Source organism: Psammomys obesus, unplaced genomic scaffold (genome assembly GCF_907164565.1).
Source record: "Psammomys obesus unplaced genomic scaffold, mPsaObe1.curated_primary_1811, whole genome shotgun sequence".
NCBI lineage: Eukaryota > Metazoa > Chordata > Mammalia > Rodentia > Muridae > Psammomys > Psammomys obesus.
Window position 1 is genome coordinate 1,199,546 of NW_026592509.1, and position 11,187 is coordinate 1,210,732.

Sequence of the window (11,187 nt, forward strand, 5' to 3'; positions counted from 1 at the left end):
GGCAGCCCTGTGTCAAGCGATGGACTAGTGTCTAGGGAACTGAGAACAAATCAATATAGTCCTCTTGTGAATCGAGGTAGGTGAGAGCCACCAACAATTACTGAAAACATAGCCAGGGGCGGTGGCGCACACCTGTGATCCCAGCACTCTGGGAGGCAGAGCCAGGCGGATCTCTGAGTTTGAGGCCAGCCTGTCCTACAGAGTCCAGGATAGTCAAGGCTACACAGAGAAACCCTGTCTCAAAAAACAGAAGTCCGGGTGTGGAGGGCTTTTTCAGGAGAGAACTCCAGGGCTCTCTGACATGCAGGTAACTCTCCCCTTACCCTGCTCAAAACTTCACCTGGGTCCCAGCCACCCTCAGAAGAATGATAAATTCCTAGTAGAATACTCCAGTCCGTCCTGTCCTGTTGCTACTTCACATTCTGAATCTGTTCTTTGTCTTTCTCTCATTCATCATTGTTTTTGTTTGTTTGTTTTAGAGACAGAGTTTTTCTGTGTATCCATGGCTGCCCTGGAACTGGCTTTTAGTCCAGGCTGGCCTCGAACTCAGAGATCTGGGATTAAAGCATGTGCCACCAGCGCCCAGGCCCTCTTTTCTTTTGAGACTATAGTCTCTCGCAGCATCCTAGGCTCTCAGTATCCTAGATTCACAGGAATTCTGCACAGGGCTTCCCTGTTCTGGGATTACAGGGATGGACCACCATACCAGCGTCTCTATCCTTACCTCTCTCCCTTTTTTGTTTTGAGCTAGGGTCTCATTGTGTAGCTGAACTGACCTGTCACTCGCTCTGTAGACCAGATTGAGAGATCTGCTTGCTTCTAGCTGATATTAAATGTAATAGACAACAGGCACTGCCTGTTTTGTTTGTTTGTTTGTTTTGTTTTTCTGAGGTAAGTTCTTAACAGCGCAGAAGTCCAGGCTTGCCTCAAACTCTTTTGCAAGCTTCCTACTTCACTGTCTCCAGGGCTGACTTTCCAGGTATGGGTCGTCACCCTGGTCCTGCCTGGCTTTGAGCTTGAGGCAACACTCCCTCCTGCCTCAGCTTCCCCATGCTGGCACGACAAGCCTATCCTCGGCAGTCTTCGAGCTCGCGGTAATCCCTCTGCTTCAGCCTCCTCAGCGCGCTCTTTAACACAAACCTGTGGAAAGAGGGATAACGGAAGACTATCTCTGGGAGCTAGTCCCGGTGGAGCCGCGCGTGCGCACTCTGGCGGCAGCGCGGGCGGTCACGTGACCGCTCCTGCGGGGCGGGGGCCATGTTGCGGGGCACCCACGTGAAGGGCGCACGTCCGTGAGCGGTCACGTGACCGGGGCGCGCCGCAGCCGCCCGGGGCGCACCCGGCGAGAGGCAGCGGCGGTGATGGACGGGTCCGGGGAGCAGCTCGGAGGCGGCGGTGAGGCGGGAGGCGGAGGACGAGGCCCGGTCGAGGGGCCTGGGGACCCCTTCGGCTCTGGGCTCGGGCGGGAGCAGGCTGGGGCGCGCGGATCCGTCCCGACAGGCGCATCAGTACCCCGAAAGCGGACATCCGCGTGCGCGCCCCCGGGCAGGCCCGGGCTTGTCGCTGGCGCCACTTCCTGCTGGTGGCCTGGGTTGGGCCTGGTCCCAGCGCCGCCCCTCGGGCCGGGGGTCTGCTTGCTTTTGATGTATAGCTTTCTGGGTGTGCGGAGGAGCTGGGATGCAGGCCGGGTCCCGCCCCCTGTCTATCGGCAGCTGCAGCCGGGCTTGCCATGGTCTCGACGCTAGGGTCCCCAGTCCTGTCTCCCCTCAGGGTTATGAGCCTGTCCAGCCCCCTGCCTCTCCCAGGGACCCAGGAGTCCAGGCACCTCTTTCCTCCTCTCTCCACCAGGGCCCACCAGCTCTGAGCAGATCATGAAGACAGGGGCCTTTTTGCTGCAGGGGTGAGTGTGAGGCCCTGTGGTGGGTGGGCTTCTAGAGCGACCTCGGTTCTCACTCTGAGCCCCTTCTCCCTTTCCGTTCACTCCCAGTTTCATCCATGATCGTGCGGGGAGGATGGCAGGGGAGACACCGGAGCTGACCCTGCAGCAGCCACCCCAGGATGCATCCACCAAGAAGCTGAGCGAGTGTCTCAGGCGAATCGGCGATGAGTTGGACAGCAACATGGAGCTGCAGAGGTGTGGCTCCTGGGGGACGGGGTCCATCCAGCCACTTCTTGCCACCTCAGAAACTCAGGCTCTGGGCACTCTTGGGACAGGTGTTCATTTACCAGGCTCAGATAATCTGGGCTGAGGACAGATCCAGGGCCTCTTTACATGGCCTCTTTACCCCTGAGCTGCACCCCAGCCCCTTGCTTGGTGGGTGCTTGGCAGGTGCTGGGCGCTGGGGTGTTCAAGCCCCACTCACAGCCCCTAGAATGTGAGCATGAGTGCTAGGCAGAGCTGTACTCTGGAGCCTGTCACTAGTGGGTGCTGCGTAAATGCTCTATCGTAAAGCCATGTCTCCGGCCCCTCGATGGCAGATGCTTGTAAGGGCTCTTCCACTGAGCCATGCTCTGGCCCCTCGCTGGTGAGTTAAAGCAGGTGTGACCAGTGGGTCATACCTCAAGCTGCCCCTTAAGGCAGCTGCTCTGTTGCTGAGCCCTACCCCTGCCCTCCACAAATAAAGGAAACAGGCTTCTGCTGAGTTGAACCCCTACTTCTGTTACTACTCTCCAGGACCTTGAAACACTAACTCAAGGTGCCATTCATTTTCTTTGCTTTATTTGTTTTCTTGTCAGAGGAAGATGTGGGAACCCGCAGCCTGTTTCTGACCACCTTGCCCAGCCTCTGTTCTCCTCTTTCCTGTAGGATGATTGCCGACGTCGATACGAACTCTCCCCGAGAGGTCTTCTTCCGGGTGGCAGCTGAAATGTTTGCTGATGGCAACTTCAACTGGGGCCGTGTTGTTGCCCTCTTCTACTTCGCTAGCAAACTGGTGCTCAAGGTGGGTGGCTACAGCGCCATGGGCCCCAGAGGTGCACCCCCCCAGGTCTGTGAGGCCCAGGGAATGGAGAGGGGTGGCTGTGTATTGAATGGCTGCACCTTCGATTATCCATTTAAAAAAATGTATCGGCCCTTACATATGATGGCCTGTCCGCCTGGCCTCTGCCCTGAACAAAGCAGGCTGTCCCTTCCTTGATGGCACTCTGGTTGGTGGACAGGTGTGAAGTCAAGGCAAGGCAGAGTGTTGAGAGGGGTCAGAGAAGTCTAGAAATCTAGAGCGGAGCAGGTGGCCGTAAAACTGCTGTGTGGTACTTATCTGTAATTCTAGGACTTGTGAGGCTGAGGTGGGAGTATTAGGAGATGAAAGTTAACTGCAGCTGAATGCTGAGCTTTGGGAATATCCTGAGTTACCTGAGACCTAGTTTTAAAAGACAAAACCAACCCCAGAAATGAGCATGACACTAGATGGTGGAGCTGAGTACCCTCAGCGTGGGTGAATCGTAGGTTGCGCCCACCATCACCGGGCCCACCGTGCTGGGACTGTAGTGCAGATGATAGGGTGCTTGCCTAGCATGGATTCCTAGCCCTGCTTTAGTGCCACAGAAGCCAGCTGTGGCTGGTGCATGCCCGCAGCTCCAGCACTTGGGAAGTTGGAGATAGGATCTGGAGTTCAAGATCACCTTTAAGTGTGGAACAAGATGAAGACCAGGGTGTGGTGGGGTGTGTCTGGGCCGGAGCAGGGATACTGCAGCAGATCCGTTTCTTGGCATATTTGACTTGTTATTTTCAGTGGTGCCATCACATGTCAGCACATTCCTCTGGTCATCCTCCATGCCATCGCCCATCTCCTTGATGTGGCTTCATGCCTGGGCTGATGGGGCTTCAGCGTTGGAGGCAGAAGGATAGTGGTCCGTACATGAGTCCCCCTTGGAGTCCAAAATGCAGGTCAGGGAGAGAGCATTGTTCCAGTCAGGAGAGCAAGTCCTGAGTCTGCCAGGAGGTGGGCTTCCTTGGTCTACAAAGCCTTTCTAGAAGGTAGCTTTGCCCCGAGCTTTGAGCCAGTCAAGAGTCAGCCTGCATCAGAGTGCGCTAATATGGAGAGGCGCCTTGTCTGCCCTGGTAGCATGTGTATATAGTACCAGCTACCCTGAGGGCCGAGGCGTGAGGATCACTTTAGTCCAGAAGTTCGAGGTAGCCTGGAGCAGGTTAGGACATTCGAGCTCCAACAAAATCGGGAGTGTGGGCCTTGTGGGCATTCAGTCTTTTCCAGATTGCCAGAGTGTTGTTCCCAGGAATCCAGAAGTACACCTAGGACCCTATAGAACCCTAGAGCTCCATACTGTTGTCCTTCCAAAAGAATTAGATGTCTAGGCCAGGAGTCTACTATTCATATCTTTAATCCCAGCACTTAGCAGGCAGAGGCACTTGTATCCAAGTTCTAAGCCAGCCTGGTCTACAGAGAGTTCCTGGACAGCCAGGGTTACATAGAGAAAGGCTAGCTTCAAAAATAAGTAGGTAAGTAGGTTAAAAACAAAACCTAGGTATCTGGGCCCTGCTGGCCAGCTACAACATTCTGGACTCGTAGCTCTCTTCTTCCCAGTGTTTGTCTTTGGTGCTGGGATGCAAACCAGGAGCCAGTGCTCTGTTGTTGAGCCTTACCTTTGAGACTTTCAGTTTTGTTTTGTTTTGTTGCTGTTTTTCAAGACAAGGTTTCTTTGTGTAGCCCTCATTGGGCTCACTTTGTAGACCAGGCTGGCCTTGAACTCACAATGATCTGCCTGCCTCTGCCTCCCTGAGTAATAGGATTACAGGCATGTGCCACCATGCCCTGCTGAGCTTTTATTTCTTTTTCTTAAGATTTTTTATTTTTATTTTTTTATACAACATTCTGCCTGCGTGTGTGCCTGGACACCAGCAGAGGGCACCAGATCTCATTGCAGGTGGTTATGAGCCAACATGTGGCTGCTAGGAATTGAACTCCGGACCTCTGGAAGAGCAGCCAGTGCTCTTAACCTCTGAGCCATCTCTCCAGCTTGCCTTTCAGTTTTTATCTAGCAGGCACTGAAGAGTCACAGCTCCTGAGCTGGTCAATGTTAACCTCCTAGTTTATAATTAAGGAGCTGACTCAAACGATGGGGGAGAGACAACTTGGTGAAGGCAGAGGGCTGAAAGCAAAGGCTTGAGGTCACCTTCCCGGGGCAGTGGGAGCAGGATTCAGTTGCCAAGTGTGACCTTCCCATTCCCCGCAGGCCCTGTGCACCAAAGTGCCCGAGCTAATCAAAACCATCATGGACTGGACGCTGGACTTCCTCCGAGAACGGCTGCTTGTCTGGATCCAAGACCAGGGTGGCTGGGTGAGACCCCTCAGTCCTTGCTACATTTTAGAGCCTGGTTCTCAGCCTTCCTAACGCTGCCACCCTTTGATACAGCTCCTCATGTTGTGGTGACCGCAAACCATAACATTATTTCATTGCTACTTCCTAACTAACTTTGCTACTGGTAAAAATCTGATATGTGACCCTTGTGGGGTCATGAACTACAGTGGAGATACACTTTTTTTTTTTCAAGACAGCGTTTCTCTGTATAGCCTTGGCAGTCTGGACTTGATTTGTAGGCCAGGCTGGCCTCGAACTCACAGAGATCCGCCTGCCTCTGCCTTCCCAAGGGCTGGGATTACAGGAATGCACCCAGCTACAGACACTTATTTAGATACAAGGGTTACCACAAGTGCCCCAGGCATTCAGACATTATCTAAGATGTGTGTCCTTACATCTACCAGCCTGGTGCGTCTGGTACCAGCTGACTTTGCTGTGGCCTGATTTGATTGGTGCCATCAGATAAAATGCCTTCCCTTCCAGAATCTCTCAAGTGCCCTGGTGACCTTTTGACCCCAGCTTGCTTTGTTAGTTCATGTGTTCATTCATTTATTGAGATGGTCTCGTGCATGTATCTTAGGCTGTCCTCAAACTTACTGTGTAGCTGAAGATGCCCTTGACCTTCTGACCGTCCTGCTTCCATCCTGCCAGTTTCTGAGGTGTTAGAGAGAACCCAGGCCTTGTGCACTCCAGCCAAGCACTGTCCAGACTGAGCTGCAGCCTGGGTCCTCCTGTAGTCCACGGCTGCTCTGGTAGTCACTGTGTAGCCCACACTAGTCCAAATGTGTTCTTCGAGTCTTACCTTCAAGTGCTAGGATTACATGTGTGAGCCACCACGAGATTATAATCATGGTTTTGGGTTTTTCTCCCTCGTTCTGGGCTTATGGGTCGGGTGGGGTACTTTTTATTTATTTTGCATGTATGTGTTTGTGTGGAAGTCAGAGGATAATTTGCAGTCGTAGTCTGTTCTCTCCTACCCTGTTGGTTCTGGAGGTGGAATTTACATTGATAAAGGCCTGGCAACGAGCACTTTCCCCTGTGAGCCAAGATGCTGGCCTATGTTTTGTTTCTAGAGTGAGGGTCTCAGTAAATTTCCTAGCTTGATGGTAAACTGGAGACCCTCCTCAGATTCCTGGGTGCTGGGATTATAGGCCCGGGGTCTCCTTAGCATCCCCTCATGTGAAATATCTGCCCCTTTCACCCTTCCCCCTGCAATTTGGTGTTGAAGTAACACTTATATCTGTTCCGCAGGATGGCCTCCTCTCATACTTTGGGACCCCCACATGGCAGACAGTGACCATCTTTGTGGCTGGAGTTCTCACTGCCTCGCTTACCATCTGGAAGATGAGCTGAGGCCGCCTGCTGCCTTGGACTGTGTCTTTTCTTCATAAATTATGGCATTTTTCTGGGACAAATGGGGATGGGATGGGCATTTTTCTTACTTTTGTAATTATTGGGAGGGTGGGAATGGTGGCCTGGGGGAGGGGACAATAAACCTCAGGTCCACTTTGGATTGTATGGTTCTGTGTCCACCCAGCTGGAATCACATGCGTGGGCACCGGGTCCAATGTCCACCTGAGGCAGCCAAGCAGAGGCTTGACATACTACTCTACACACAAGCACACAGTGCTGTCCTTTACCCTGACCACAGGGCCACAGGGGCCTGGGAGTCCAGAGATTCCCTGCTGGTTCTGGAAGAACAGAATGGAAGGAGGGAGAGGGCCAGAGAAATTGGAGCAAACTTCTAGGTGTCGGATTGCCAGAGAGGCACCGAAAATGAAGAGGGGAGTGCATTTTAGGGGATTCGGTCCGTCCCCTGTCCGTCCGTGTCCCCCCCCCCCCCCCCCCCCGCCGCCACTTGCATTTGTGTGCCCCTGCCCTCTTTGGGTCCTTGTTCTCTATGGGTTCCTGGCTTTTGTCTTTTACAGCCTTGTCCCAAGGCTATCAGGCGTTGGAAACCAAAGGTCAGGCTCTGAAGCGCTGTGGTTAATGAGTAACTTTGTGCCCAAATCAACAGGGCACCGCAGACGTGGAGTCAGGAGAAATGTGTAGGGCAGCCATCCTAGAGAGAGACAACTGCCTGACCACACTTGGGGAAGGAAGGCAGGAGGGAAAAACAGACCACAGCCCTCTCAGAGAAGGGGACAACAGGCTGTCAGCAGGGTGAGGCAGGCGCCCCACCCCACAACCACCGCCAAGCTGAGTTCAGCGTGACTCAGCATGGCTGGCCCTGCCACCCCTTCCACAAAGGCCCCCGGGCAGGGCTCCCTTGACCCATCTTTCCAGGTTCTTCCATTAGGTCCTCTTCCACAATAAGGCAGGTCTCCCTTGGCCTCTCAATCTACCAAGTCCTGAGGTTGGAACCCTGGGAAAGCCTGTCCTGTCCTCAGAAGTCACCTTTGGACCTTGCATGCATCAAGTGTTTGTACCCGAAGACAGGCTGTTCCTGGGTCTAGAGTTCTTGTTCTCCATGACTCGGGCTTTTCTCTGTGATTCCAAAAAGTAAGCTGCAAGGAACACTCTTTCTGGAAAAGCAGCTCAGAAATTCCCCAAAGCGCCAGTCCTGAACAAATCTCTTCCTAGACAAAACAGGTCCCCTGATCCAGCACCACGAGACCTAGACAAGACAGGCTGACCAGGGCTCCAAAGTCTGGGACCCCACGTGTCACCTTGGAAAGTATGGGAGATACATGGATACACACGATAACCCTTTCCATCCTGCAGACCACCTCCAGGCCTCCCCCAGGAGGTTCAGCGAAACAAGACGAAGTTCCCGTTGTGAACCTAAAACCCTATTAATTCTGGGTACCCCTTCATCCCTTAAGATCTCCGGGTCCCTTCCAAACTCCCCCATCAAGTGGTATCCTTTCTTCATGTGGAGCAGTTCTTGGGCACATGGAGGCTCTCTGCACCACAGATTGCGTGTCCCCAGTGTGAGACACCCGCAGAGGACCTCAAAGCCATCGCTCCCCCGGGGGGGCGCAGCGCCAAGCTCCCCAAAACCCCCGACTCCTCGGAATCCGCCGGGAACCCCGGCTCCTGCCCCTCCCCCAAGCCTCCATTTCACAACGGCCTCGCGCTCCGGGCGCGTGACTTCCTATCACGGGGGGGGGGGCCCTCCGAGAGGCCCCTCAGCTCGGGATTGGTCAGCCGCCATCCTCCGGCCCCGCCCCGCGCCACCGCCGATTGGTTGACCGCTGGCCCCGGGCCTCCCGCCCCCCGGGGGCCGGCAGACTATAAGAGGAGCCCGCCCGGCCGCGGGCCCGAGCCGCGCCTTGGAGGTCCCGTGGATCTGCGTCTTGCTTCAACAGTGCTTGGACGGAGCAGACCCGGGGACTCCCCTGAGCTTCCAGCCGCCCTCCCCCTGTCTCTGCAGCCGCAGCCTCCGGGACCATCTCCTCGCCGCCCTCGGCCCCCAGGATCAGCCAGCGCCGTCTCCGCGCTCCGCTCCACACCGCGATCAGCCATGACCTCCCAGGTTCGTCAGAATTACTCCACCGAGGTGGAAGCTGCCGTGAACCGCCTGGTCAACTTGCACTTGCGGGCGTCCTACACCTACCTCTCTCTGGTGAGTTGCATGGGGTTGCGTCCGAGCCGCGTCCCCCATACCACCTCCGGCGCATGCGCGGACCTTCTTTGTTCCATCGAGGGAGGAGCCCGCGCTCCGGCCGCGCCCCCTCCCAGCTCTTGTTTATCTTGGGATAAAGGTCTCACTGTGTAGTTTGTCTGACTGGAAGTCGCCGTGTAGACGAGGCCGGCCTGGAAATCAGATACACCGCCTCTGCCTTCTGAGGGTCGCAGTCGAAGGTTTGCGCCGCCGCGTTAACTTGGACAATTTCTTCCCGCAGGGCTACTATTTTGATCGGGATGACGTGGCCCTGGAGGGCGTGAGCCACTTCTTCCGCGAACTGGCTGAGGAGAAGCGCGAGGGCGCCGAGCGGCTCCTCAAGTTGCAGAACGACCGCGGGGGCCGCGCACTCTTCCAGGATGTGCAGGTAAGAATCGCAGGCTGGACCCCACCGCGCGTGCGAGCGATTTGTTCGGGCCGGATTTGGGGGAGGGGGGAGGTGTTGGTAAGACTTTGAAGGCAACAGGGTGTCAGTTGCAAGTTAAGCATTGGCTCTTGGAACATGTTGGTAGAGGAGTAGAAGTTGAGACCACAGGACTGCCCTGGTTTGGGGGAGGCAGTCCCCTTTGTAGCCCTAGCTGCTGTGGGACTCCGGAGTCTTCCCTCCCAACCCCTCAGTGCTGAAGTTAAGACAGGCTCCATTGTGTTTCCCCACTGTGTCCACTCCCCTGGCCACTTCCTTTTGGCTAGGTGAAGGATGTAAGGCTGGTTCTGAGACTTGGTGTTTTTGTGTGTAGAAGCCATCTCAAGATGAGTGGGGGAAAACCCAGGAGGCCATGGAAGCTGCCTTGGCCCTGGAGAAGAACTTGAACCAGGCCCTCCTGGATCTTCATTCCTTGGGTTCTGCCCGCACAGACCCTCATGTAAGTGCCTTGTTAATCCTTTCTTCTCTCTAACAAGGCCTAGGCTGACTGTTTGCTTCTAACTCAGAAATACTGCCTCTGCCTCCTCCTGAGTGTTGTCGGTACAGAAGCACCACACCCAGTACTTGTCTGCCCTTGGGGACAGATTTTTTACTGGGTCTTTGATGCCTCTTCTTCCTTTACAGCTCTGTGACTTCTTGGAAAACCACTTCCTGAATGAGGAGGTGAAGCTCATCAAGAAGATGGGGGACCACCTGACCAACATTCGCAGGCTGGCTGGGCCACAGCCTTCTCTGGGCGAGTATCTCTTTGAGCGCCTCACTCTGAAGCACGACTAGGAGGCAGCCTCACCTTCCAAGGGGCTCCTCCTCTGCTCCGCACCAGCCAGCCCTAGGGACCTCCCTGAGCAAACTCTCACGCCACTAGGCAGCTTTGTAACCGCCCTGAAGCCCCTCTCAAGTCTTGGACCAAGCAAAAATAAAGCTTTTTAAAACAGCAGCTGGTGACTTTTCTATATATGTGAGCAAAAGGTGGCCCCTACTCGTTTCCTGATGAACCTGCCTACATGGTAGTTAGTACCTACCTTCTCAGAGCAGGTCCTAGGAGTCTGTTGCAGCGATTTGTCTTAATGTTTTGTTACTGTGCAGGGAGTGAAAAGAGGCCTCAACATCCAAGCTCAGAAATGAGCCACGCTCGTATCACTGCATTAGGCTAAACAAAAGGGTGGTGAAGATTGCAAGCAGAAGCCTTGCTTCTGGTAAATGTTGGTGCAAGGCATGCTGGGAGGGTGGGACCCATCAGAAGAAGGATGTGAAACTAGACCAGTGTCCAAGTGGGCACTAAACCCTGCCAAGGGGTTAGAAGCATGGGACCCTGGACAGCTGCTGTGTCAGCGCAGGCCCTTTTAACGTGAGCAGTCTAGGAAACCGCGATGGGCTCTGCTCAGCCCTGTGCCACTGCGTGGTAGACTCGTGATTCCATGGCGAAACAGTCGTGTGGACAGGAGGGCGACTGGCTACAACTACAGTTTCCTAGTCGGGTCACTCCACTCCCAACAGTCACATAAAAGGAGACTTAAGAACTAGAGGGAGAACTCAGCCATGCAGAGATAACAGACTAAAAGAGTGCAGGCCGTGGGGTCTTGCTAACACAAATCAGATGGTGATGTCCCCAAGGGAAGTAGCCAGTACTACTGAGAAACAGGATTCAAGTTTTTGGTCTGTCTGAGGGTTGGAATCCAGGTTCTCGCTTTGGAGCCGACATTCTGCTTAGCTGCATCACTAGGCTGCTTTGAACTTTCTGAGGAGGGGCTGACCAAGTTGCAGAAGCTGGCCCTGGAGTATAGTCCAGCTCGGCTGTGAGCTTGGGATCCTTTGCTAT

The 11,187-nt window shown here is 54.6% G+C and overlaps 2 protein-coding genes across 3 annotated transcripts; both read left to right on the forward strand.

Annotated features, from left to right (window-relative positions):
* Positions 1-1,300: 1,300 nt before the first annotated feature.
* Bax (BCL2 associated X, apoptosis regulator) lies at positions 1,301-6,827 on the forward strand. Of its 2 annotated transcripts, none has more exons than XM_055613668.1 (6): positions 1,301-1,395; positions 1,849-1,900; positions 1,988-2,134; positions 2,807-2,942; positions 5,191-5,332; positions 6,568-6,827. In XM_055613668.1, exons 1-6 carry the CDS (start codon positions 1,362-1,364, stop codon positions 6,705-6,707), a joined length of 651 nt encoding a protein of 216 aa, XP_055469643.1. In that variant the 5' UTR covers positions 1,301-1,361; the 3' UTR covers positions 6,708-6,827. The 2 variants fall into 2 exon arrangements, with proteins under 2 accessions (XP_055469643.1, XP_055469642.1); XM_055613667.1 differs by having other exon boundaries at positions 1,302-1,395; positions 5,191-5,295.
* A 1,733-nt stretch (positions 6,828-8,560) lies between these two features.
* Positions 8,561-10,305, forward strand: Ftl (ferritin light chain). Its single transcript, XM_055613488.1, has 4 exons — positions 8,561-8,884; positions 9,165-9,311; positions 9,682-9,807; positions 9,993-10,305. Exons 1-4 carry the CDS (start codon positions 8,783-8,785, stop codon positions 10,143-10,145), a joined length of 528 nt encoding a protein of 175 aa, XP_055469463.1. The 5' UTR covers positions 8,561-8,782; the 3' UTR covers positions 10,146-10,305.
* The last annotated feature ends 882 nt before the right edge of the window (positions 10,306-11,187 follow it).